Source organism: Castor canadensis, chromosome 18, assembly GCF_047511655.1.
Source record: "Castor canadensis chromosome 18, mCasCan1.hap1v2, whole genome shotgun sequence".
Lineage (NCBI taxonomy): Eukaryota > Metazoa > Chordata > Mammalia > Rodentia > Castoridae > Castor > Castor canadensis.
Window position 1 is genome coordinate 34153784 of NC_133403.1, and position 25304 is coordinate 34179087.

Here is a 25304-nt window from a genome sequence, read left to right on the forward strand (position 1 = left end):
CATTAAGGAGAAACAAGTCACCCTTTCAAACAAGTAGTACAATGGGAGAACTAGAAATGGATTGGCCAGTATTTCAGATTTATGATTATCTTGAAATGTCATATACAGTGTAGTCTGAGAAACTAAACCACTTGGCCAGGAACTTGCTGGTGTCCTTGGGGAGCAAGTTCTCCATGGGCAAGCTGTCCTTTTGGATAGTACAGCTACGCCTCAACTTACAATGGGGTTACATCCCAATAAACCCACTGTGAGCTGAAAATGTCAAGTCCAAATGCATGAATACCATCACATGGCAACTGCATACCACAGAGCCTCAGTTCCCCTTTGCGACTGTGCTGCCAGGTGTAGCTTTCTGCCTCTGCCCAGGAAAAAGACCAACACCAGAAATGCGATTTCTACAGGATGCATATTGCTTTTTTACCATCGTAAAGTCTAAAAATTGTAAGTCAAAGCATGGTTAAGTTGAGGCCAAGCTAAAGATTTGATGCTTTATAAAGAACAGCCTCCAAAGAAAGTTTCTCTCTGATGTCAGAAGGCTTTAAAATAAATACAAGTTAGACAAGTCAGCATCTTTATCACTGGTGAAGAGTCACTTGAGGACTGGAGGTGTGGCTCAAGCAGTAAAGCATCTGCTTTTTAAGTGTGAAGTCCTGAGTTCAAACCCCAGTCTCACCAAAAAAAAAAAAAAAGGAAGTCACTTGCACTTAACACAAATGCAGCAAAGCTGCTCTTAGACTGCTGCATTTGTACAGCCATCCCAACCCTTGCAGCATCTTCAGGTTAGAGTCAGGTCTACTGACACACACTCTCCCGCACCGTGCAAATTTACACAACTGCTGGCCCGCAGAGGCACAATTTCAAAGGCTAACTCTTGATAGTTTTTCCTGTGGTCCACACCACAACTTGGGAGTCCGCAGAAAATAAGAGACCAGGGTGTTTTGTAGGCAGAGTCTTGCTATGTCATTCAGGCTGACCTGGAACTTGCTATGCAGCCCAGGCTGGCCTCAAACTAAAGATTCGCCCTCCACCTCCTGAGTGCTGGGGTTATAGGCCTGTACCACTACACCAGGCAAAAGACCCATTTTGAAAGTAAGACAGTTCACTCTGCTTTGTAATACAGTAATTTTGGCCAGGAATTCCTCAGCACTTCTTTAAAGTAGATACAGAGATAGTGCCAAAGGTTACACTCATGAATAACTTTGGAGATGTTTTTTTACCTTGGGTCAGAAGTCACTTATTAAAGCATATCTGATATGAAAACCTTAGGTTCCAGACCAAAATGAGGTAGGCCAATTTCTTGTCATCTAAACAACTGAAGGGTAAAGACCTTAATGCCAAAAAGTTTTTTTTTTTTTTCTTTTATAAAAGACAGATGGGCTGGGCAGTTATACACCAAAATCAATTGTACATTCCTGGTCCAAACAGGCACAGGCAGTATTATTTAAATATCTGCCCATCCATGCGACAGAGTTTTCCAAGACAGGTGATGTCATGGCCTCATCTTGTGGTCAGGCAGCATTTCACCCGAAATGTGGTAAACAGGCCTTGGAGCATCTAGGCCTCTGCGACAATCAGATCCCTGGTGACTTGAAAAGCAGCAATGAGGGAACTCAGCTGAATCTTCTCGTTGGTGCCAACAGAAAGTCTATACCTAAAAGAAACCATCCCAAGGTCAGAATAAGGACTGTTACGATGCTTGCCTTTGTGTAAGAGAATAGGAGAGAGCAAAGGCTGATGATCTGTTGAAGGTGGGGCAAGGAGATAATAAAAATCTACCCTGGACAGCAGTCTTGTTTATGTGTCCCCTAACATTTTCTTCTTGCCCTAAACAGAGATTTAGAAACTGGATTCAAACTGCTGCCTCAACAGCAGCAGTGTTCTGAATTTAACTTTGTTCTCTCTAAATATGCAGAATTCATGTGATTAGGGTTATTTATCTATAGGATGCATTAAGAGGACTTGGAGGCCTCCTTCCTCTTAACCAAGACATTTCACTGGGAAATTTGGCTGAGGGTTGGTGGTTCATCAGGCACCTTTTAAATGCCCAACCATCGAAAGCAAAATCATATTCACAATGTAGGCGGTAGATAGTGACCTAATTCGTGCACATGAACACCAGTGACAGCAAACTGGAGTTAGCCTATGCTGATGTCTTGTTTGAACGCAATGCTCTGTGCCCTTAAATGACTGTTGCCAGCTTCGCTGGGGGCTAATAACAGTGTTTACTGAGCCAGGCAAAGTGGAAAATTGAGTTGGTGTTTACTTTTCTCCCCAATATGCTCCAGTATGCCAAAATGCCTTAATAACAGCTGGATAGCCGGTTGTCCCCAAATGACCTAGAGGTCTGAAGTGAAGCAGGCCTCTAAAATTACAAGAGCATCTGCAAAACCAACGTGGGTCTGAGAAGAGACCCTCAGCTCCAATACATAACTCGTGCATTCTCGTGCTTGTGCTCGCTCCTGAACACAAGCAACTCAGCATTCATGTCCCATTTTATACCACCCAAGCAAGAGACTACTGTATGTGAATCATGTAGACAAAAAAGCCAAAACCAAGCAAGAAGGGGCGGGGGAGATTTAAATTGGAGAATAAACACTCACTCGATGTCTGCCATTTTGGTCAATAAATGGATTCGAACTGAAGATGGAAAGTCAACTGAGGGAAAAACAAAAGCAAATGAGTGAAGATCTGCGACTCACTATCAAAAAGCAGAGAGGAAAGAAGGAGCCTGAACATCAGACAGACACACTGAACTTCTCCCAGCAAGTATGAGTCTGAACATCAAGTATCCAGAAGTACGAAAGTCAAAACACTGTAGGCTTCATATGCTTTGCCTACTAGTTTGTGATTCTTCTTAGTATAGTTAATTTTAAAATAAATAGAAACACAGATAGAGCCAATTCCACGGTGATCCTAAGAACACAGAAGACTCAGCAAGGGTGACTGCCCTTTTTGGGCAGCTCTACAAGGTAAATAGCTGAGTTCTCACTTGCTGTCCCAGTTTTGAAAGTAAGCCTAAACACACGTTCTCATTGGCTGACAGAACCTCTCAGTTGCAGGAGGCTGTTGAGAGAAAAGCTTCTCCAAAATGCTGCTGGGGGACCACCTGGGAACCCCCCAAAATGCTGATGCCTGTCTTTTCCCCCAAGGGCTGATTTAATTGGCCTGGGATGATTCCTAGGTGCTGCCAAGGCTGAATTCATTTCTCTGCACAGAATGCAAAACAAAGTATGGAGCTTAAGTAGCTTCCTTGAGTCTGTTCTGGATTACACAAGATACATTGCCCCCTTTCCTTGGGCACAAGTACTCTTTGAGACAGGTAAATTACTTTGGGTAAGAGAACAGTGGCTGAGTGTGTGCTTAGAAAGGCTCCCAGTCCCACCAAAAAGGAAAAAAAAAAATTACACAGAATGCCCCAGGCCCTTGGTGTCATCCCCAGTACCAAAATAAAACTTAACAAAGTATATTAAACCATACTACTCATTGCCATAAAATGCATACCCCTGGAGGAAATAAAGTTAGTCCTCAGGAGTTTCCTTTTACTCACACAGCAATTCCAGTGACTAAAGAAGGGTTTTTGGAACAAAGTTTTTTGGTAGCACTGGGGTTTCAACTCAGGGCTTTGAACTCTGCAAAGCAGAGTGCTCTAATGCTTGAGCACATCCCAATCCACTTGGCTCTGGTTATTTTGGAGATGGGGGTCATACAAACTATTTGCCTGGGCTGCCCTTCAACAGTGATCCTCCCAATCTCTGCCTCCCAAGTAGCTAGGATTACAGGCATGAGCCACTGCCTCCTGGCTGGAACAAAGTTTTAAACAACAAGACAGAACTGCTAAAAAGAAAGGGTCATTTTCTTCATTCCTGTTTCTTCGCTTTAAGAAAGAAGCCTATGGAGTGGGGGTGTGGCTCAAGTGCTAGAGCACCTGTCTAGTAGGAGGTTCTCAGAGTCAATCCCCAGTACTACAGAAATAAGTAAGAGAGAATAAAGCCTTGTGTTCTCTTTCCAGCTGCCCTCCTTCCCACAGGGAATGTCCTCAGCCTCTCACTAGAGCACAAGTGTTACCTCTGTGCACGAACAAGTGGATCTCCGTCAGGATGTCATGCAGTGCCAACCCCTTCAGAGTTTTCAGCTCCATGATATCTGGGGGAGCAGCTAAGGTGAAGGTAACAGGTCCAGAACTTCATGAATCAAAACCCCAGCAAGCAACTTTACAGCAGGGCTTTTATTCCCAACAGCATTTCTTTCAATTCCAGGCTGTGCACAAGGCCCTGATTCCTGTTTTCCTGTTTTATCTTCACTAAGGGCTTTCTAAAAAGTATAGTTGTAGCTCCTTCTAGTAAGAACCCAGCAAAGTGCATTCCCCAAAGGCTTCATACCTTATTCCTAGCTTTTACCTTCACAGCAAAACCAGTTAACGCTGACCATGTCGTCACAGTAATCACGTGAACTGCTTTTCTCCATCCATGAGCAAAGTTGCTTTCAGCTCACGCAGGCTGCAGCCATTTGGAGGAACTCTGCATGCTAGACAAGAAGCTGGTCCCCCTACAGACACCAATCCCCACCACAAGGTGAGCAGAGCACAAGCAGCCAGCCACCCTTCCAGCAAGTTAGAGGTGCTGGCTGCAGCCCCAGCTTCATGTCCTCCAGATGATGGCGGTCACAAGAGTGACAGCAGTCACAAGAAAGGATACTTCTGTAGGCTGTGGTGAAGTCTTGATTCAACATCCAGTCCAGAATGTTCGCAATGTCTGACTTGAGTGGGTGCCCCGTGCAGGTGTAGACAGTCTCCTCTGTCACCTTCCCGAAGGCCATGTTGGTGCTCTACACAGATAGGGGAAGATCCAGAGGGCATTATCAGCTGCCACACTGCAGGTGGCCAGGGAGAACTTAGTGCGCCAAGTTGTGACAAGGGCCTGCTACAACACGAACTCTGTGTGCTTCACACTGGAAAGAGCGGCCTCATCAGAGGAGGCTGTGCTGGCAGGCTGGGAGGGCTACAGAATCCCTCTCTACTCCTGCCTCAGTCTCAACAAAGATCCTTTCAATTAATCAAAACAAAGGACGGGGATCTGGTACATCATGATAGGTGCCTTACCAGTTCTACTTTTCTCAATTTACAGACTGGTTGTCCTGTTGTCTTTCTTGAAAATCAATTTCAAAGCAATGACTGGAGACTGGCTGAGTGGGCGCGTACCTGCAGAATGTTCAGAGCACGTCGCATATCTCCGCTGGACAGAGTTACAAGGGCCTTCATTCCATCTTCAGTTATATCCACCCTGACAGAATACAAACAAAAGGGATTTATACAGCAACCCAACAGCACAAGCATGCACCAAGGGGAATGAGATGGCCTGGAATGATTGCGGCTTTATGAGATTGAGAGAGAAAAAGAACAGTGCGAACAATATCCTCCTGACCTACACCACCCATAAACATCCCAGTTCTTAGTCACAGCCCACCCCACGTCTAGAAAGACCCTTATTTAGGGCCTAGTTGCTCCTTCACTGAGCAACTGGCTGTGAGTTATTCTCTGGTGTGATCCACGATCACAGGGCTTAAGCACCTCCCTGACAGCAAGCAGCTGCCTGGGCCAGCCACTCGCCTGCCATCCTGTTCCCAGAATGTGACATCTCTGAACCTTCCCTTCTCATCTAGAGGCTGGAGCATCTGCAGGAGGGACTCAGCAGCGTGCAGTCTCCAATGACAGAGTAGGAAGAAGCTGGGACCGCTTCCAGGGATGGATGGAATCAGAAAAATCAAATGGCTTCAAGGAGGACTGTCCATGAGATGCCAGAGAAAATGACAGCAGCCAGAGTTCCCCAGGCTTCCCCTGTGCGAGGCGATCTGCTAAGTGTGAACCAACCATCCCCCAGGGCCCAGGACCCTTGCTCTTCCTGCTAACAGTGTACTCACTTTTCTTCATCTACAACATGTTCTAGGCGGGGAACCATGAGATCAGGCGTCAGGGGACCAAATCGGAATCTTGTGCACCGAGACTGCAAGGCGGGGATGATCTTGGACAGATAGTTACAGATGAGGCAAAACCTGGTATTCTCAGTGAATTTCTCAATCACTGGTGAGGGAAAACAAAACTGTGTCACATCCAAGTCCATCCCCTTCTTCAAAGAACCCAGAAATCCCGAGCACAGGGACTCATGCTGCAGTGGCTGCTTGCCCAGAGAAGGTCTCACCGCGTGTTCAGGACGGGAGGTCAGAGGCTAGAGGAACGGCTCCAGTGGCAGAGTGCCTGCCTAGCAAGCGTGAGGCCCAGAGTTCGAACCCCAGTGCTGCCAGTAATAATAATAATAATAATAATAATAATAATAATAATAGAACCGGATGTGAGCACTCTTTTTTTTAAAAAGTACTGGAGTTTGAACTCAGGCCCTTTTGAGTGACACCCCTGTCCTTTTGCTTTTAGTTTGTTTTTCAGATAGGGTCTCATGCTCACTTTGCCCAGACTGGCCTCAGCCCTCTATCCTATCTCCATTTCCCAAACAGCTGGTCTTATAGCACGGCCCAGTCACTCTTTTTGGGAAGCTAATGATGTATCATCTTCATGAAATTTCACATAACACAGCCTTTTTTAATGATTTGCCACAGTTCTGGTGATCGTGTCCTCTCATCCCTTAAGACCTGAGTCCCAGGACAAGACTGTCCTTTTGCATATGCTGCTACTTGGCAGGGAACAATCAATGTTCTGCTTCTCTGGAGGGGAGAGGATGGGTTTGTGCAGACTCTCTGTTGCCCTTGTCTGCAGGCCTTGGAACACTCACAGTCGCAAGAACCAGAGCTGAGATAGATGCTCAAGACACAAGAGCCAGTCTGCAAGGACTCAGTGTCCTCGCACAGGGATCTGCTCAGACTGTCAGTTGCTCTGCAGGACATGATGCTGAAGACAGGCTGCCAACGCTTCCAGGACCAGAAGACATCCTAATGTTCTCCCCCTCCTCTGCAACCTTCGCTGCGATCCACTCCTTTCCTCCTAGCTACTAAAAACTGTTCTCACAGCCAATGCCTTCAGAATCCCACTGAGAAATGAGAAGGGTCCCTTAACAAAATGAACTGCACTTGCCCTGTATGACAGGCAAATAAATCACAGGGTCCTTGCCCCTTCCCATGGGGGCTCTCACTTGTCTAGTGAAATCACACCAACTTTATCAAAAGATTATACTCCATGTAGTCTTTTCCTGGCTGCTGTGCATCTGAGGGTATGTCCACCAGCTTAGAAAGAAAAGACTTTCCATATCCACCCCCTGAATGACACATGTTCCCAACCTGAAGTTGATCCAGTAGCAAAGAAGGGTGAAACGCTAGAGAATGGTCCTATCTAAAAGTCCCTGCAGGGCTATGTCCTTAAAGTGCTGAAAGGAAATAGCCTGGCCACAGGGCTCTCGTGTCTGGATCATCAAGTACATGACAGAGGTATACAGAGGGTCCTGTGAACCAGAAGATGAACAAATATGGAGAACACACCACCCTGGGATGTCACACCCGAATTCCCAAGTCTCCTTTTGCAGCACTCATCACAACACACTGAACTTAGCAGCTCTTCCTACCTCGTCTCAAGGCATTCTGGGCATCCTGAGTCATGGCATCAGCTTCATCCAAGATCACGAGTTTAAACCCTTTCCTAGGAAGATAAACGACATGTCTAAGGACTTCTTCAATCTCACTTCAACACTAAGGCCCAAACCTCCATCTTCAGGTTTGTGCCACCAGGCAGAAAGAAGTCCACCTCTCCCAGAACTCTGACCAAAGCTGACATCTGTGGTCACACAAACAGAACATGCCCTACCACACCGTCGACCCTTTTACTCTTGGTGGGAACCGAGGTCTAACTTCTGTATGCTTCTTGTGTCAGGTTCTCTGGTGTCCTTCTCTTTGCTCTGCACAGTACCTGATCACTGCTTGCTTTGTTTGTGGTGGTGGGGATCAAACCCAGGGCCCCACGTATGCTAAACTCAAGCTCCACCACTGAGCCACACTCCAGCCCCTCTACCTGCTTTTCTCACCCCCTTCACTTACGCCCACAGCTCTTTGCCTTTTTTTTTTTAAACCACCATCCTAATTATTCTTCCTGGTGTCAACTTATTTTTTGTTTAACTTCAAACTAACTCATCCAGTCTTAGGATGTAACAAGTCCTTAATTAACCATTAATATGGAGTTAGGTTTCCTGACGGCTGCTAATACAGGTTTAGGTAATGGTTTATCTTAATATTTGCACGTAATATTCTCACCACCTCCCTCCACCTCATTTTATTCATGGCTGCTTATGACAGTCATGTTTTACCCTTATAAACTGACAAAGGGGAGGATTAAGAAAATAAGCTGTATCACCTCACTGATCAAAATCTCTAGGTAGAGAAATTATACAAATAATCCTTACTTAAATATTGTCCTCGTGCTGGCAAAGCTCAGAATTGGTCCTCGGACAATATCTATTCCGCGGTCATCTGAAGCATTCAGCTGCACGTGGAAGAAAGATCCTTCATGAGAAACACATCGTTTGCCATCTACAGATCCTTGGTTTAATGTGTCTTTTGATCAGCTCTGCAAACTAGTTATCCAGGCCTAATGACAACTAAAAGAGAATCATTAAGATATGAACAAGACCACGGTTGAACTGAGAACTCACTAACCCATCACATCGCATTCTGAAAGGAGAATGGCTCTTTCTGCTCACCCTTCAAGGACCATCTCTCTACATAAAGTTGGAAAGTAAACATTGCCTGGGCTACCCTCAACACCACCTCTGCTCGGAGCAGACGATGCAAAGGTTAGCTACCAAAACTGGATTCACCAAAGTAGGAAGTGAACACAAGAAACAGCAAGGTTCTGAGACCCGTGTCAGAAAAGTAAGCCAAACGTTTCTCTTGCGAAAGACAATATTTAGATTTTTGCAGTCTAAGAGTATCAGTCAGTCCTAACAATACCAAATACGGTAACTGAAGAGAATTAAGAGGTATTTTAAAGGATGTTCAAGGGGCTAGATGATATCTGTTATCGCCTCCAAGTGTGAAGGGGTTCAAAGAGGAAGCAGCCGTGGGTACCTGGGGAGGGCTGTGAGAAGAGCACTATTATGGTGCAGGTCCAGGCACCATTCTCTTCCTGCCTCCAGCCCTCACCAGGACCCCTACTGGCCAACTCCAGCCAGGAGCCACAGGCAAGAATGGTGGGGGCATAATGTGGACAGTGGGCACGGAGGGGTGCACAGCAGAACGGGCCTCAACTGAACGAATAAAGTGGGGGTTTGCTAAAAGCTGACAACAGCCATGAAAAATGCCCAGCCCCACACCTGTCTCCAGAGGACAGAGCAGAACTAAAGGTAAGAGACAGGAGTCCTTAGTTATCTGTAGTCAGAATAAATCCAGTTCACCTCCAAGACCATGGAGCCGAATTCTTTATCTTTGTAGAGCTGTTTAGCGCAGGCAAGGATGGTGGATGTCTTTCCTGTCCCTGGAGGGCCATAAAAAAGCAGGTGCGGTAGGCGGTCTTCACTAATGAACTTCTGAACTGAGGATGGGGAGGGAAGAGAGAAGCCGTCACTCTCTGGGAATCTCACACTAACTGTGGGTTCCTGAGTTGGGCTGAATGCATTTCAACCTTATCAGGGACAGCTGCAGGAATGGACACTATTTTTCTAATACTGGGAATTGAACTCAGGACCTTGTGTTTGCTAGGTAAGCACTCTACCACTTGAGCCACACCCCAGTCCTTTGCTTTTACTTTGCTTTTCAGATAGGGTCTCGTGCTTTTGCCCAGTCCTGATTCTCCTACCTCCACCTCCCAAGAAGACAGAATTACAGGCTTGTGCCACCACGCCTGACTTGTTTTTGAAACAGGGTCTCACTAACATTTTGCATGGGCTGGTCTCCAACTGCAATCCTCCTATCTCTGCCTCATAGTAGTTGGGATTATAGGCATGCACCACCATACCCTGTCAGGAATGAAACTTAAAGCCACATTCTACAAAGCTCAGATTCTTTAACGTTATTAGCAGAGACAACATCACCAAGAAATTTATACAGGTCTTCCAACAGGGCTGACTGCAGTGGACACATGATACTTACTGGTACTCAGAATGTCCTGATGGGAAATGAGATCATTCAGAGTCTGTGGCCGGTATTTTTCAACCCTAAAACACAAAGTAAGGATGTGTTACAACATATATAAATGCAGGAACATTTTGTTATGAGACTCCTTTCACATCCCATTTAAAAGAGGAAGAGAGAGTCAGAGGTATGGCTCAAGCAGTAAAGTGCTTGCCTAGCAAGCACAAAGCTCTGAGTTCAAACCCCAGTACTGCCCAAAGGGGAAAAAAAAGGAATAAAGATATTTAAAAAAAAAAAGTATGAAAAAGGTACAAAAGAGGAAGAGAAACCCTTAAAGTTTAAATATGGACCAGTGAGTAGTTCTCAACCAGGGGTGATTCTGTCCCTCAGAGAACATCTGGAGACACTGTTAGTTGTTAAACTGGGCAGAGGGTGGCATGTCATGGGTAGGTGCTAGGGACATTGTTAAACATCCAACAATGCACAGGACAGCTCCCCTGTCCCCTGCACCCCCTTATATGGCTCTAAATGTCAACAGTGATGAGGTTAAAAAGCTCTTCAGGGTGCAGTGGTTCATGTCTGTAATCCTAGCTACTTGGGAGGTGGAGATTAAGAGGATCACAGTTCAAGATCAGCCAGGAAAAAAGTTCAAGAGACCCCATCTCAACCAATGGCTGGGTGCTGGTGGTATGCGCCTGTCATCCCCAGCAAGCACAAATAGGAGGAGTGCAGTCCAGGCTGGCCCAGCCATAAAGGGAGACCCTACTTCAAAAACAACACAAAAAGTGCAAAAGAAATAGAACCTAGCAAATGAGAGGCCCTGAGGCAACCCCCAGTACTACAAAAGAGTTCAACTCTAATCTGACCTTCCCACACATCTGCCTATAAGCTCAATCAGTGTCAAAATTGACTTTGACATTGAACTCGTACTCAAATATCCATCAACAAATGAATGCATAAAATGCAATGATTTAGTCATGAAAGGAATAAAGAAATCAGGCATGGTTGTGCATACCTGTAATCCCAGCATTTGGGAGGCTCAGAAAGGAGGATCATGAGTTCAGGGCCAGCATAGGCTACATAGTAAGACAAAGTCTCAAAAAAAAAAACAAAACAGAAAAAAGGACTAAGTACTGATCCATGCTCCAACATGGATGAACCTTGAAAACATTATGCTAAGTGAAAGAAGCCAGTCACAAAAGGCCACACATATTACATGACATGGCCAAAATGGACAAATTCATAGAGGTGGAAGATCCATTAGTGGTTGCCAGAGGTAGGAGGAGAGAAGGGGCAGTGCTGGCCAATGGATATGAGCTTTCCACTTGGGGTGATGAAATTTTTTGAAACTAGATACTGGGATGGTTGCACAACATTCAGAATGTACTTAATACCAGTGAACTGTACACTTTAAACCAAGCCAAGTCCCGTGTGGTTTAAAAATGTTTTTATTGGCATATATTGATAGGACAAGGGGATCACTGAGATATTTCCATGCATACATAGAATATATTTTGATCAGATGAACCTCCTCCCCTCTTCATTCTCCTCCCTCCCCCCGCTGGGGTGGGGACAGTCCAAACAGTCCCTCCCACCAAGCCTCCAAAGCATCAGGATGACACAGTACTGCATCAGGATGGTTAAGAATGCAAGCTCTGAATTCAGACGACCAGGGTTTAAATCCCAGCCTGTTTTCTAGCCCCGAACCTTCACCAGCCACTGAACCTTGCTAAGATGCACTTTATCGTGTGTAAAATTCAAAATAACAGCAGTAACTACCTTTTAGGGTGTTTGTGAGGATCAAGCATCTAAAAGTGCCTAAGAGAAAGCCGCTCGATAAAAATAAAGTTGTTTTAGGTTAGAAATTCAGTAGGAGATACATGGGAATTTTGGCAGGGGAAGAGGCCGTTTAACCTTTGGGCGGATGCCCATGGACCGAACCCACTTTCCACATCAGCATCTGGGGCGGGGCGATGGCTGGGCAAAAGCTGGAAACCCAACGAGGGCGCCGGGGAGCCTGGCCACGGCCCGCCGACGGTCGGCGGGGTCGAAGGTCCCCCCACTGCCCGCCCGCCCACCCTCTCGGGCCCTCCTCCTACCAGGGCAGGTTCCTGATCTTGGCGGTCGCGGCCTGCGGCTGCGGCTCCATGGCGGAGAAACCAAGGAGGCTCCGAGACCTGTGCATCCGCCAGCCGCGAAGCCAGCGGACCCCAGTCTCAGAGTTCGCGCGCAAATTAAACTCTCGCGAGATCTGGTCTCCTGAGCTTCCGACTTCCTCCTCCCCAGTCCCGCCCCCTTTCTGTTGCTAAGGCGCCGGTTGCTAAGTTACCGGAGGCGCTGGCCGCTATCCTCCCTCTGGCTCCGCCCCTCCAGCCTGCTCCCAGCTCTCTGGACGCCAAGAAGAGGCAGAGGCTAGACCGCCGCCTGCAGCCACCAGCCATCGTTACAAATTAACGCCAATCCCAACCGTCATCAAGGTCCAAACACTTGCGTGCCAAAAAGCGGAAAGCTGCCAGAGTTAAAAAGCAATTCCGGGGCTGGGAAAGTGGCTCGGTGATACATTGCTTGCCTGGCCTGTAAGAGGCCCTGGGTTCGAGTCCCTGCACCATGCATAAAACAAATAATTCAAAGACGCCCATAAGAAGAAAGAGTCTCACGACCTTTCGGGCCCCAAAGAGGGAAGAGAAAATCCCAAACACAACTCTCACCTATTTCCCAAATCCAAGTTCCTTGCCCATCAAATTTATAGACCAACCTACAGAAAATGGTTCTAGAATGAAAGCAAAAAATTAAAGTTCCAGTGGGATTAATATGTTTACATTGGAAAGAGACAATAGACGCGCAGAACAGGATCCCTGTGACTCGAGACCCTGAGGAGAACTGGGATGCAAGTTTTAGTGTTTTTCCTCCCCAAAGTGAGGGAATTCGGAACCACTTTTGTTTTCATCTTTTTTTGCTGGTCTGTATTTTCCAGCAATGAGGGTGCATAACATCCATAATAAAGTTATTTTAAAAAAGAACTCTAAGTGTCTAGGGGTGCTGCTCAAATGGTTTAATGCTTGTCTAGCACGAAGGACAAGGCCCTGAGTTCAATCCCCGGTATCACAAAAAATTAAATAAAAAGAACACAATGAACAAGACAAAAATACTAGGAGGAGATGAGGATGCCCTGGGGCGAGCAGTGTGACTCAGGGGCAGCTACAGTACTTCATCCAATTACATCACTTGCTTTAGGAACAGGGTAGAACAGAGGCAAATACAGGATGGCCGTTATGGTGGCCCCCCCAGTCCCCCCTCCTTGGGGACAGTGCCGACTCTCCTTCCTCCCTAAGCCAACTCCAGCACCGATTGTTCAGCTCATTAATATGACAATTTCCCCCCAACTGAGTCTTGTGCCGGTTGCTTCTCTAATCATAATGACTCATGAGCACACACGGGCCCTGGGTTCAATCCCCGACAAGGCAAAAAATAACAACAACCATAGTAATAATATCTATCTAGCATGATGTTGAAAAGTAACATATATAAGGCATACACCACATTGTTACTTTTCTTTCCCTTATTTTTTTTTTCTCTTTTTTTGGTGAGCCTGAGGTTTGAACACAGGGCTTTGTGCTTGCAAAGCAGGTACTGTACTGTTTGAGCCACACCTCCAGTCCATTTTGCTCTAGTTATTTTGGAGATGGTGTCTTGTGACCTATTTGTTGTCCAGGGTTGGCCTCGAGCCTCCTGATCTTGGCCTCCCAAGTAGCTAGGATTATAGGTGTGCCACCAGCGCCCGGTCTCCCTTCTCAATACATTCTCCATCATGTCCTTGTTTCAAAGTTTTTCTTACCCAGGATGGCGGAGTGGTTCAAGTGGTAGTGTGCCTGCCTAGCAAGTGCAAGGCACCAAGTTCAAATCCCAGTACCACAAAATAAATAAAAGTTTAAAGCTTTTCATACCGAACAAAACCAAAAGGATTGGCTGGGGGGACTATGCCATAACCTGGACTTTTATTCAACCACCACAGGAAGAGCCAAATTTTTGTTGGGTCACATGACCTCTGATCAGATTTCCAAATTCTTTGTGTCCAGCATGGAGGCACCCAAGCAAGACACATGGATGTAGGAAAGGAGGTAGCAGAGTTTATTAAAGGTAAGGGAAGGCATCACAAAAAGCAATGGTGGCTCACGCCTGTAATCCTACTGACTCAGGAGGCAGAGATCGGGATGATTGGGGTTTGAAGCCAGCCTGGGCAAATAGTTCGGGAGACCCTATCTGGAAAATACCCATCACAAAAAAAAGGGGGGGAGGGGGGCTGGTGGAGTGGCTCAAGGTGTAGGCCCTGAATTTAAGCCCCAGTATCGCAAAAAAAAAAAAAAAAAAGCAATGTAACACCATCTGGCCAAATGGACCAGGTGGGAGGGAAGCAGAGAGAAAAGGGAGCAGCTTAAAACCTTGATAACCTGTGGGAGGGGAAAAACCTGGGCAGTTTTTGATTACCAATAATCAGCAAGAGGGGAGGGGTTTGGATGGTCCCAGTGAACAAGTAACATGCACTTAAGCTAACGCTTAGGTTTTTTAACCATATGCATGGGGTGTGATTTATATTTATGCTTTCTTCTGAGACATAGGCAGGGTGGAATCACCCCAAGGCTTTTTAGTCTTACAATTTACAACAGCAAACAATAGCATTGGGAAAGATAAGGTGTTTAGCATGAGATGTGCCCAGAATAAGTTACATGGGGCTGGAGGAGGAGTCCCATGGCATTCTAGCCTGCCTCAAACTTACTACATTACATTGCATTTGCATTACAATCTGATGCTGTCACCTGCTTGACCTGGAAGATTTCAGCAAAACTGAGACACATTCTCTTCAAATTCTGTGTACAGCTTTGTATGTAGCAGCCATCTTGACTGGTAACTGCCATGATTGCCCCTGAATAATCCTTGCTGGGTTTGCCTGTAGAGTTTCTATAATAGACCAAACCATTAGAGTCTTGTTGGGGGCTTGCCAATTGTACCCTGGCTATAGAGATGCACCTAACTCTGATATTATCTTAAGATAACCCAGGTGTCCTCCAGCCAGGATGAAGCCACTTTTTTCCTAATCCATAATAAGTATACCCCTCTTTCTGATCCAAATTGGGGGATCCAGCGGTCTTACTGCAGCCTAGACCACACATCCATCAGTAAGTCCCCCCATAAATTGTACTCTGTGCAATCCTAGATATGTCTGCCTTTCCTCAGTCTCTTAGCACCTTGGGTGGTGTTGGTTCTCAAACACTAAGAGTGGTTGCTCTGGAATAAGTTTGCTTGGCATGCAAAATTCCTCTGTGTGACATAATAGTCTGTATTGATGGAGTCATCCATTGTGTAGATTGTAAGCTCACGGAGAGGAGAGGTTTTAGTGACTCACCACTGCACTCCTGATGCCTGCAGCATTTCCCTGGTTCAAAGGTAGCACTCAATAACTACTTGATGAATGAATGACTGATTGTAGCTAATTACTGGGATTTGCTAGGCAAACACTCTATGGCTTGAGTCATGACCCACTCCACCTGCCTTTTGGTTTAGTTATTTTCAGGTAGGGTCTGGTGCTTTTTTGCCTTGGCTGGCCTAAGATGGAGTTCATCTAACCTCAGCCTTCCATGTAGTTGGGCTCACATATGGGCCTTACCACAACCAGCTTATTGATTGAGAAATGGGGCCTCCATAACTTTCTTTTTGACTTGGTTGACCTGAGACCATGATTCTCCTACCGCTACCTCCCACTTCCCTGTGATTACAGGTATGAGTCACCAAGCCCAGCCTGTAGTTGGCTTTTATTAGCAAATCCTAAGTCAAGCAGCATCCCATCTATGAACTAGAAAGGCTGAGCAGAGTGGTGGTGGGGCTTCAAAAGCAGAAAAGGCAGAAGAAAGCAGAAACAAGGAAGAAAAGGTGAACAGGTCATTTCAAAGTTTGCTTAAATGGGGCTATGATTTGAGATGGTTTGAGGACTATGCTTGGAAAATGGAATAAAGACAGTGTTAATGGCAACAGTACAGTCTGTGATCTGAAGATTTCCAAATTCTTCAACAATGGGTGCAAAGGGAGGGAATTACAAAAGGGAGAGAGAGGGGAGAAAGGGGAGGGAGGAGAGAGGAGAGAGGACTTTCTCTTTTCCAGGTGCTTTAAAAATTTATGCTGACTGGAGTTTTTGCTCCCATTTCCTTCGAGGGGAACAGGAGATGACTCTCTCTCTTTCTCTCTCTCTCTCTCTCTCTCCTCCTGACCCCTTTGTTCTCACTCTAGAGACAACCCACTTTCAGTCTGTTGAAAGCATATTCCTCTCCTAATAAACTTTACTGTTACTTTTACTAAAACCAAAAAAACCCTTATGCTAACATACAGGAAAGGAGGACCCTGGTGATTCCCAACCAATAATGGAGGAATGGAGAGGGGCGTGGGTGGTCCCTGATTGAGGGTGTTTTCTGTTTTCTTTGAGCTAGGGTGTGGATAAGCTACACACACATTTGCAATTGAAAAGAAGGCTCAGAGAAAGAGAGGAATATTCAACCGGCAATGCAGTACTAAGTCAAATGTTTTCTAAGAAACCCAAACTTTCCCTAATTCTAAGCTGCCTCAACCAGCTGTGCAGCTGAAATCAAGGTGAAAATTTCTCCACTGACTCAAGGCAGAGAAGAATCTCTCATTGCTACAGCACCCACTGCCCCTGGAAACCAGATGCGGCTTTCTTGGAAATAATTCACCAATTATTTCCTGTCCTGGGTTCTTCCTAAAATCAGCACCCCATTTATAAGCCCATGACACATGGCAAACTGACCCAGCCTGGGTCATATGCTCGTGAGCACCTTGTAGTCAGTCATCAAGTCGCATGGGAGATTCAACCAAACACAGATGGAAAATAGTTTTTTTTGTCAGAGTTTGAACTCAGGCCCTCACACTTGCTAGACAGGTGCTCTACCATTTGAGCCACTCTGCCAGCACAGAAATTTTTTTTTTTTAAAAAAGCTTGCATCTGTACAAAACATGTCCAGACTTACTTTTCTTGTCATTGTTCTCTAACAAAACAGCATGACAACTAGTTACATACCATTTACATTGACTGGGTATCATAAATCATCTAGTTTATGGGAGGATGTGAAAATACTACTTCCTTTTATATTAGGCACTTGAGCATCCATGGATTTTGGTACCCATGGGAGTCTGGGAACCAATCTTCATAGGTACCAAGGGATGACTGTACATACCTTCAATAGTGGAAGGTGACATTAGTCTCTCACCAAGGCTGATGACAAGAGGACACCCAAAAATAAGAGATAGGTTCAGATACTGGCTGCCCAAAGTATCACAAATGTCCACTCAACCACAAGGGACATGTCTGTTACCAACTGTTGGTAACAGACCTGTTTGCCTGTTATTGTGTTTCTGCTTTTCCAAGAGAAACCTCAATTTTGGATTTTATATGAAGTTCCTATATGCTAAGTGTTAATTAGCAATGACAACATTTACAACCAAGCAAACACACAAACGCTGAGCCAAACAAAACACAATAAGGATCGCCTTGAGATTTCCGATGGGCAGGTGAAGATGGATGATTCCTAGGACACCTTTGGCCTGGATTTTAGCCCTGTGGAGGATGAAGAGCAAGTGAAGCTGGGACCTCCCAGGGGCTCATGCCTGTCATCCCAGCTACTCAGGAGGCAGAGATCAGGAGGATTGCAGTTCAAAGCCAGCCCAGGCAAATAGTTTGCAAAACCCTATCTCAATTAAAAAAAGAACCACAAAAAGGGCTAGTGGAGTGGCTCAAGATGTAGGCCCTGAGTTCAAACCCCAGTACCACACACACAAATTTTTCTGTCTTGAGAACAGTAGCATCAATGCACACAGACACAAAATTTTCTCATATAACCACAACCAGATTTGGAAATGCCGTAATAAAACATCAAATCCTGGCGATCAGAATCAAAATTACAAACAGGACTACCAACAAAGGGTACGTGCTCTTCAAATTGGACCAGGGACAGGGAGTCCTGCATTTAATTATTGTGGGCTTTGGAACACACTTGCCTTTGGACACAGCATTTACTGCCTTAGTTTATATTTAAGACGCGTTCTTCTGTGAGAATGGGAAGTGAGGCTATGTTTTGCAGATGCAGACAGAAGAAACTCAAACTGGGTCTTTCTCCTGGATGTGTTTACATTGGTAAGTCATGTTTAAATGAAGAACAAAGGGCTGGTGGGGTGGCTGAAGTGGTGGAGTGCCTGCCTAGCAACTGTGAGGTCCTGAATTCAAACCCCACTACAGCCAAAAAAGAAAAAAAAAAAAGTTAGTAAATAAATGAAGAAGAAAGGGCAATTTGGAGACTCCTTGTAAGGAAAAGGCCTGTTGTTTTGGATGACTGTGGCATCGTGGGACTTCCAAGTCCTCAGTCCTTCCTCCCCTCAATTACTTTCTCTTATCAGAAGCCTAAGAATTCCCCACATCAGAGCTCAGGTACTTCATCCATCATCCCGTTTGTTGATTGAACAACGAATGAATGCTTGTTTTTATTTTTATTTATTCACCTGTAGCAGTCCTGGGGTTTGAACTCAGGGTATAGGGCTTACTAGAAGGCCCCCTACTGTTTGAGCCACACCTCCAGCATTTTTTGCTCCTTTTTTATTTTTTTTTTATTTTTCACAGTTACCTGGGCTGGAACTCAGGGCCTATACCTTGAGCCATTCCACCACCCCTTTTTTTGTGAAGGGTTTTCTCAAGATAGAGTCTCATGAACTATTTGCCTAGGCTGGCTTCAAACTGTGATCCTCCTGATCTCTGCCCCCTGAGTAGCTAGGATTACAGGCGTGAGCTACCAGTGACCAGCATTATTTTTATTTTTTGAGATACAGTATCACTTTTTGGCCAGGCTGACCTGGATGTTGTTTTGATGACTCAACTCCACATCCCTAAGTTCCAAGGGCTTCTAGTTCTCCTAGGCTAAATAGGCTCGATACTGGGAAGTCTAAGGCTTAATTGCTTGGGGGTGGGGAAAAAAATCCCCTTTACTCTTTTGTGATGAGTGTACAGAAAATAATAAGCCCCATTAATTTCTCAGTCACTTTATTCTGTCTTAGTAATAATGGGAATGGGAGAGTGGCTCAAGTGGCAGAGTGCCTGCCTGGCAGGTGGGAGGCTCTGAGTTCAAACCCTAGTACCACCAAAAAAAAAAAAAAAAAAACCAAGGGGGGGGAAAAAAGAGAGAGAGAGGTATTAAGAAGCCTCTGTTTGGTGTTGTTCTACTCTTGCACCACACTGCTTTTGGGTTGGTGAGACTGTACAGTGGAAAAGTGGCTTAGTGTGCACCTGTTGTAAATTCTGTGTGCAAAGCGAAGGGTCAGCTTGCTACCCCTCCATCATCACTAGGGACCCTGAGGAAGTAAGAAATAGGCCTCAAGATTAGCAGAAGACTTAGATTCCATCTGAGGATGCCTGGTAATAAGAAAATGCAAGTTACTATTATTATTTATTCCATGGCAGTTATACAATACTTTAATATTCAGTAGCTACTCCACAAAGAACTGCTATATGTAGAAATTTCACCCCATTCCTCCAACTTCCCCTAAACTCACTCTTTCAAAGAATTCAGCCCAAGTTCAACAACAATGTGGTTTTTAAAAATCTATATTTTGAATACATGCAATGGTGAAGAGTAAGAGTATGTCCTGAAAATTGAGGAGTCAATATGAAGAACTTTTAAACCCGAAGATATTTTATGTTTCAAACAGAGATGATCCAAATATATTTTTAAAAATTCTTCCAACCCTAGAATTTTTTTTTTTTAACTTTTAAAGGGGAAGTACCTTAGAATTAAATCTTGCTTCAAACTGAAAAGACCCAGCAGGTCTGTGAAAAATTAAAATACCTGGCGTGTTCATAGGAAGATGGGACAATTGTGTCTTGAAAAAGTCCTAAAATTTAAAGGTCATTTGAATTACAGATGTTAGAGCCGTGCTCCAGTGGCTTGTGCTTGTAATCCTAGTTACTTGGGAGGCTGAGATAGAGAAGAATGAGGTTCAAGCCAGCCCCAGCAAATAGTTTTCAAGACCCCATCTGCAAAATAACCAGAGTGAGAGGGACTGGAGGTGTGGCTCAAGGGATAGAGCACCTGCTTTGCAAGTGCAAAGCCCTGAGTTCAAATCCCAGTCCCACCAAAAGAAAAAAGTACGTATTTTAGGGCCAGCAGTGGTGGCTAAGGCCCTGTAATCCCAGATACTTGGGAGGCATAGGTGGAAGGATTGAGGTCTGAGGCCAAGCTGGGTGAAAAGCACAGGATCCCACATGAAAAACAACTAAAGCAAAATGGGCCTGGGAGTGCTGGTCAAGAGGTAGAGCACCTGGTTAGCAAGATCAAGGCCATGTACCACCAGTAAGGAAAAAAAGTCTTCTTAAAAAGCTAGACATTGATCTACCATATGATCCAGCAATACCACTCTTGGGGATATACCCAAAAGACTGTGACACAGGTTACTCCAGAGGCACCTGCACACCCATGTTTATTGCGGCACTATTCACAATAGCCAAGTTATGGAAACAGCCAAGATGCCTCACCACTGACAAATGGATTAAGAAAATGTGGTATCTATACACAATGGAATTTTATGCAGCCATGAAGAAGAACGAAATGTTATCATTCGCTGGTAAATGGATGGAATTGGAGAACATCATTCTGAGTGAGGTTAGCCTGGCCCAAAAGACCAAAAATCGTATGTTCTCCCTCATATGTGGACATTAGATCAAGGGCAAACACAACAAGGAGATTGGACTTTGAGCACATGATAAAAGCGAGAGCACACAAGGGAGGGGTGAGGATAGGTAAGACACCTAAAAAACTAGCTAGCATTTGTTGCCCTTAACACAGAGAAACTAAAGCAGATACCTTAAAGCAACTGAGGCCAATAGGAGAAGGGGACCAGGAACTAGAGAAAAGGTTAGATCAAAAAGAATTAACCTAGAAGGTGACACCCACGCGCAGGAAATCAATGTGAGTCGACTCCCTGTATAGCTATCCTTATCTCAACCAGCAAAACCCCTTGTTCCTTCCTATTATTGCTTATACTCTCTCTTCAACAAAATTAGAGATAAGGGCAAAATAGTTTTTGCCAGGTATCTAGGGGGTAGTGGGGAGAAGGAGGGGGCGGAGTGGGTGGTAAGGGAGGGGGTGGGAGCAGGGGGGAGAAATGAACCAAGCATTGTATGCACATATGAATAATAAAAAAATTAAAGAAAAAGATTTTAACAAAATTTAACACAAACAAGTTTCTTTCTTAAAGGATAACTAAATAAAATTTCCTGAGTCACATGGGAGTAAATGATTTTCTACCCTCTGCTTTAGTTTTTTCTTAATTTAAGGAGTATTGGACAAAAACAACATATTTGCTAAGTCTTAGTTTGGCAAATGTCAACCAGAACTGGCTTGTTGAATCTGGGTTCTCTCCAATCTGTGCCAATTCATTAATTAAAAACATGTTTGTAATGTTAAATTAAAGTTGCTGGTTTTGATACAACTTCTAATTTTCTTCTGTTGCTCAGGTAATTTGAAATTCTAATTGGGATTACATTTTGCAAAATTCACACAGAAAAGGGCACCACAGCAAACCTTTTCCATTGCATAACTCCAAATGCCATGGAAGTGACTGGCGTATCTGGTAGTCACAGGACATAATTCCATACATCTAGATTTCAAAATTATCCATCTGTTTACCACCAGGACAGTTTCAATGGTAAGATCTTGGTGTTCCCAAATATGGAGAACTTGCTTGTGATCAAGTTGGCAGTATCCAAGTTGTGTGATTTCTTCAAAACAAAAACAAAAAAAAAAACAAGCAGTAAGATTAGACAGTTATTCCAAGTCTGCAATATGGTACTATCAGAAACAGGCTCTTTTGTTTTGTTTCCCCACACTCCTAAGTGATCACGTGATGGAGGGGAGTACACACAGAGGTATGAAATGAAAGGTAATCTACCAGCTCCTAAAACTGGGGGATTTTGCTTAAGTTTTAATGTTAATTGAGATTACACCTTTTCACTTGAAATTAGAGGTGCTAAAGAATAGCGATGACATTCAGCCACCTTAAATATACTTATACTGGGAAAATATCCTGACATCTTTTGACAAAGTACCATAAACTCCAATGATGTTAGTACTAAACTGTAATAAAGTTCTCCTTTGATTGGTAGGAACTTTCTAAACAAGATGGTTGCTCTTTAGTTGGGGAAAGTAACTGTGGTAGATTGCTTGCTAAGAATTCCTCCCACCCCAGTAGGGGGCATGGAGAGCTCTTCCCCTCAAGGGACAGAGTCTATGTCTTTGCTCCTTGAATCTGGGCTGGCTTTTACTTGCTTTGACCAACAGAATGAGTAGGAAATGCTATTCTGAGGCTTTGAAGGTGAGGCCTGGAAGTTTCTACCTTAACCACAGGGGATACCATCTGCCCTCTGAGGATGTCTGATGAAGAAAGAGGCCAAGTGGAGAAAGTTCCAGAAACCCAGCTGATAGCCAGATCCCTGGAACCAGACACACGAGGGAGTTCAGCCAACTCCACAAGAAAAGAGGTACAACTGTCTCAGTCAGCACCCATTCACTGGAGCCATTCCACCTGACGCCCAGCCAAGAGACCGAAGGCATCTTGGATCCTCCATCCCCACATGAAGCCAGTTCAGGTGACATCATGTGGAATGCAGACCTGTCTCTGTGAGCCAAAGATTCAGGAATAAATAAAACAATTATTTTAAACCACCAAAGGATAGTCTCCATGTGTCATAGACAACAAACACAATGACAGTTTTCCAAGTCCTTGAAATTGAGATTTACAAATGATTTGGAGGTTGAAAGAAGAGGCAGTAGTAATGTTAATGAACAGAGACTGACATAATGATTTTTTTTGGCTATAGAAAATTTATTTTTTATTATAATTTTTAAAAATTAGGATATATCTATTATACAGGGCATTCATTTTTTTTTGTCGGGATGGGGATTTGAACTCGGAGCCTACACCTTGAGCCACTCTGCCAGCTCTTCTTTGTGTTGGGTTTTTCGAGCTAAGGTCTCAAGAACTATTTGCCCAGGGTGGCTTCGAACTGAGATCCTCCTGATCTTTGGCTCCTGAGTAGCTGGGATTACAGAAGTGAGCCACCAGCGCCTGGCTAAAAAAACTCCTTTTGATAAAGTTTTATGGCTGTGCTTATAAAGGATTTCTGTTGTAGGTGTATCTGTCATGGAGAGTGATTTATTAATAAATTGGTTAATGTGTATCCTTGATGAGGGAAGTGACAAAATGCAGTCACTTTTGCAATTACTGATTTCACTTGGTAGCATGAAATTCCAAGTGAGCCGAGGGTAAGGATGCAAATATTGTGTGCAGAAAGTACATTCGATGTACTTCTTGTGTTAGTCAGCATTCCATCACTGTGACAAAATACCTGAGAAAATCAACTTAAAGGTGAATAGATGTATTTTGGCTCCACTGAGGGCCTGGGGTGAGGCAGGGGGTCACGGAGGAAAGACATGGCAGAGAAAAGCTATTCTCATGGTAGACAGGAAGCAGAGAGAGAGAGAGAGAGAGAGAGAGACAGGGAAGGGAAGGAGAAGGGGACAAGATAAGCCCTTCAAAGACACATCCCAGTGACCCCACCTGCCACAGTTTCCAGATTCGGAAAAACCCTTCACAAGAAAAGGGCTGGTGATGTGGCTCAAGGTGTAAGTCCTGAGTTTAAATGCCAGTACCACAAAAATAAATAAATAAATAAAAAGTATAAGTAAGAACCAGCTCTGGCAGGAGGGGCAAGACTTTCAGTTCTAAATGTCCCCACAACAGGGAACAAGGCTTTAGTGGAGTTGAAACTAGGACAGCCATCCCACACGCACACACAAACACTAGGACCTTCATAGAGCATATCCAGGGGGAAGGGGTAGATCTAGAAAAGCCGTTCAGCTCGTGCTGATGACTCATGCCTGTCATCCTAGCTACTTGGGAGGCAGAGATCAGGAGGTCAGCCTGGGCAAATAGTACCCACCACAATGAAGGGCTGGCCGAGTGGCTCAAGTGGTAGAGCACCTGCTTAGCAAGCGTGAGGCTCTGAGTTCAAGCCTCAATACTGCCCATATATATGTAAAGGAGCATGTAGTCTTATTCTGGGGTCTGGGTGGGGAAAAAAGTCTTCCCTCTGAATTTGTCCCAATAAGATTTTATTCTCAGTTATAAGGTGAACAGTTCTGGACATCTAAGGTGCAGCTTGACTGGCACTGATGTGTAAATTTGATTGTTAATGTCATTACAAAATGTACACCACATCAAACTATCCCTGTTGCTCACCTCGAATACATACAATCATTTCTTGTCAATTAAATATTTGAAAATAAAAAATACAATGATATATACACAGATTTGGGGTCCAATTTTATACTCTGGAGATCCCCAAGCCAAGAAATTTGCAAACTCTGGAATACACAAACTTTTAATCTAGATATACAGAATTCCAAAGATAAAAATGTATTCATTCAAAAATCACAGGACTTGGGGCATGGCTCACATGGTAGAGCCCTGGAGTACAAGGCCTTAAATTCAAACCCCAATACTGTCCCCCACTGCCAAAAAATTTTTTTTATTGTTGTGCTGGGTGTACAATTGTGACATTTACAGACGTTCCTCCATCGTTCTCTTTATCCTCCTCCCCCCATCCCAGAACAGTTTCAAAAGTCTCATTTTTCCATTTGCATACATGAGTACATAATATTCCACCATATTCACCCTCCTACACCCTTTCTCCTGCCACCTCCCCCGCCCCATGTGGGACCTGTTGTGACCTCCTGTTCTCCAATTTTGTTAAAAAAAAAAAAGACATTTTTGTTTGTTTAAGATAGCTAAACAGGGAGTTTCCTTGTGACATTTCCATGTTTATATGTAGTATAATCTGAATTGGTTCATCCCCTCTATTTTTCTCCTTTCTACCTTAATCCCCTTCTTATGGTGATTTCAACAGATTTAAAAATTCTGTATTCATTCTTGTATAGGAAGTACATCAGCCATATTAACTTATTAACCTCATTAACTTTCACTCTGGATATACAAAACTTTAATCTAGATATACAGAATTCCAAAGATAAAAATGCACTCATTCAAAAATCACAGGACCGGGGTCACGGCTCACATGATAGAGCCCTGGAGTACAAGGCCCTAATTCAAACCCCAGTACTGCCCACCCCCAACAAATTTTC

At 44.4% G+C, this 25304-nt stretch overlaps 1 protein-coding gene across 1 annotated transcript; it reads right to left on the reverse strand.

Annotated features, from left to right (window-relative positions):
- Nucleotides 1-392: 392 nt before the first annotated feature.
- Rfc5 (replication factor C subunit 5) lies at nucleotides 393-12298 on the reverse strand. Its single transcript, XM_020163448.2, has 11 exons — nucleotides 12159-12298; nucleotides 10078-10142; nucleotides 9384-9520; nucleotides 8394-8473; nucleotides 7563-7636; nucleotides 5917-6076; nucleotides 5198-5279; nucleotides 4695-4824; nucleotides 4066-4143; nucleotides 2601-2655; nucleotides 393-1651 (listed from the first exon to the last, which is right to left on the reverse strand). The coding sequence occupies exons 1-11, from the start codon at nucleotides 12242-12244 to the stop codon at nucleotides 1555-1557; spliced, it is 1044 nt and encodes a 347-aa protein (XP_020019037.1). The 5' UTR covers nucleotides 12245-12298; the 3' UTR covers nucleotides 393-1554.
- Nucleotides 12299-25304: the final 13006 nt, after the last annotated feature.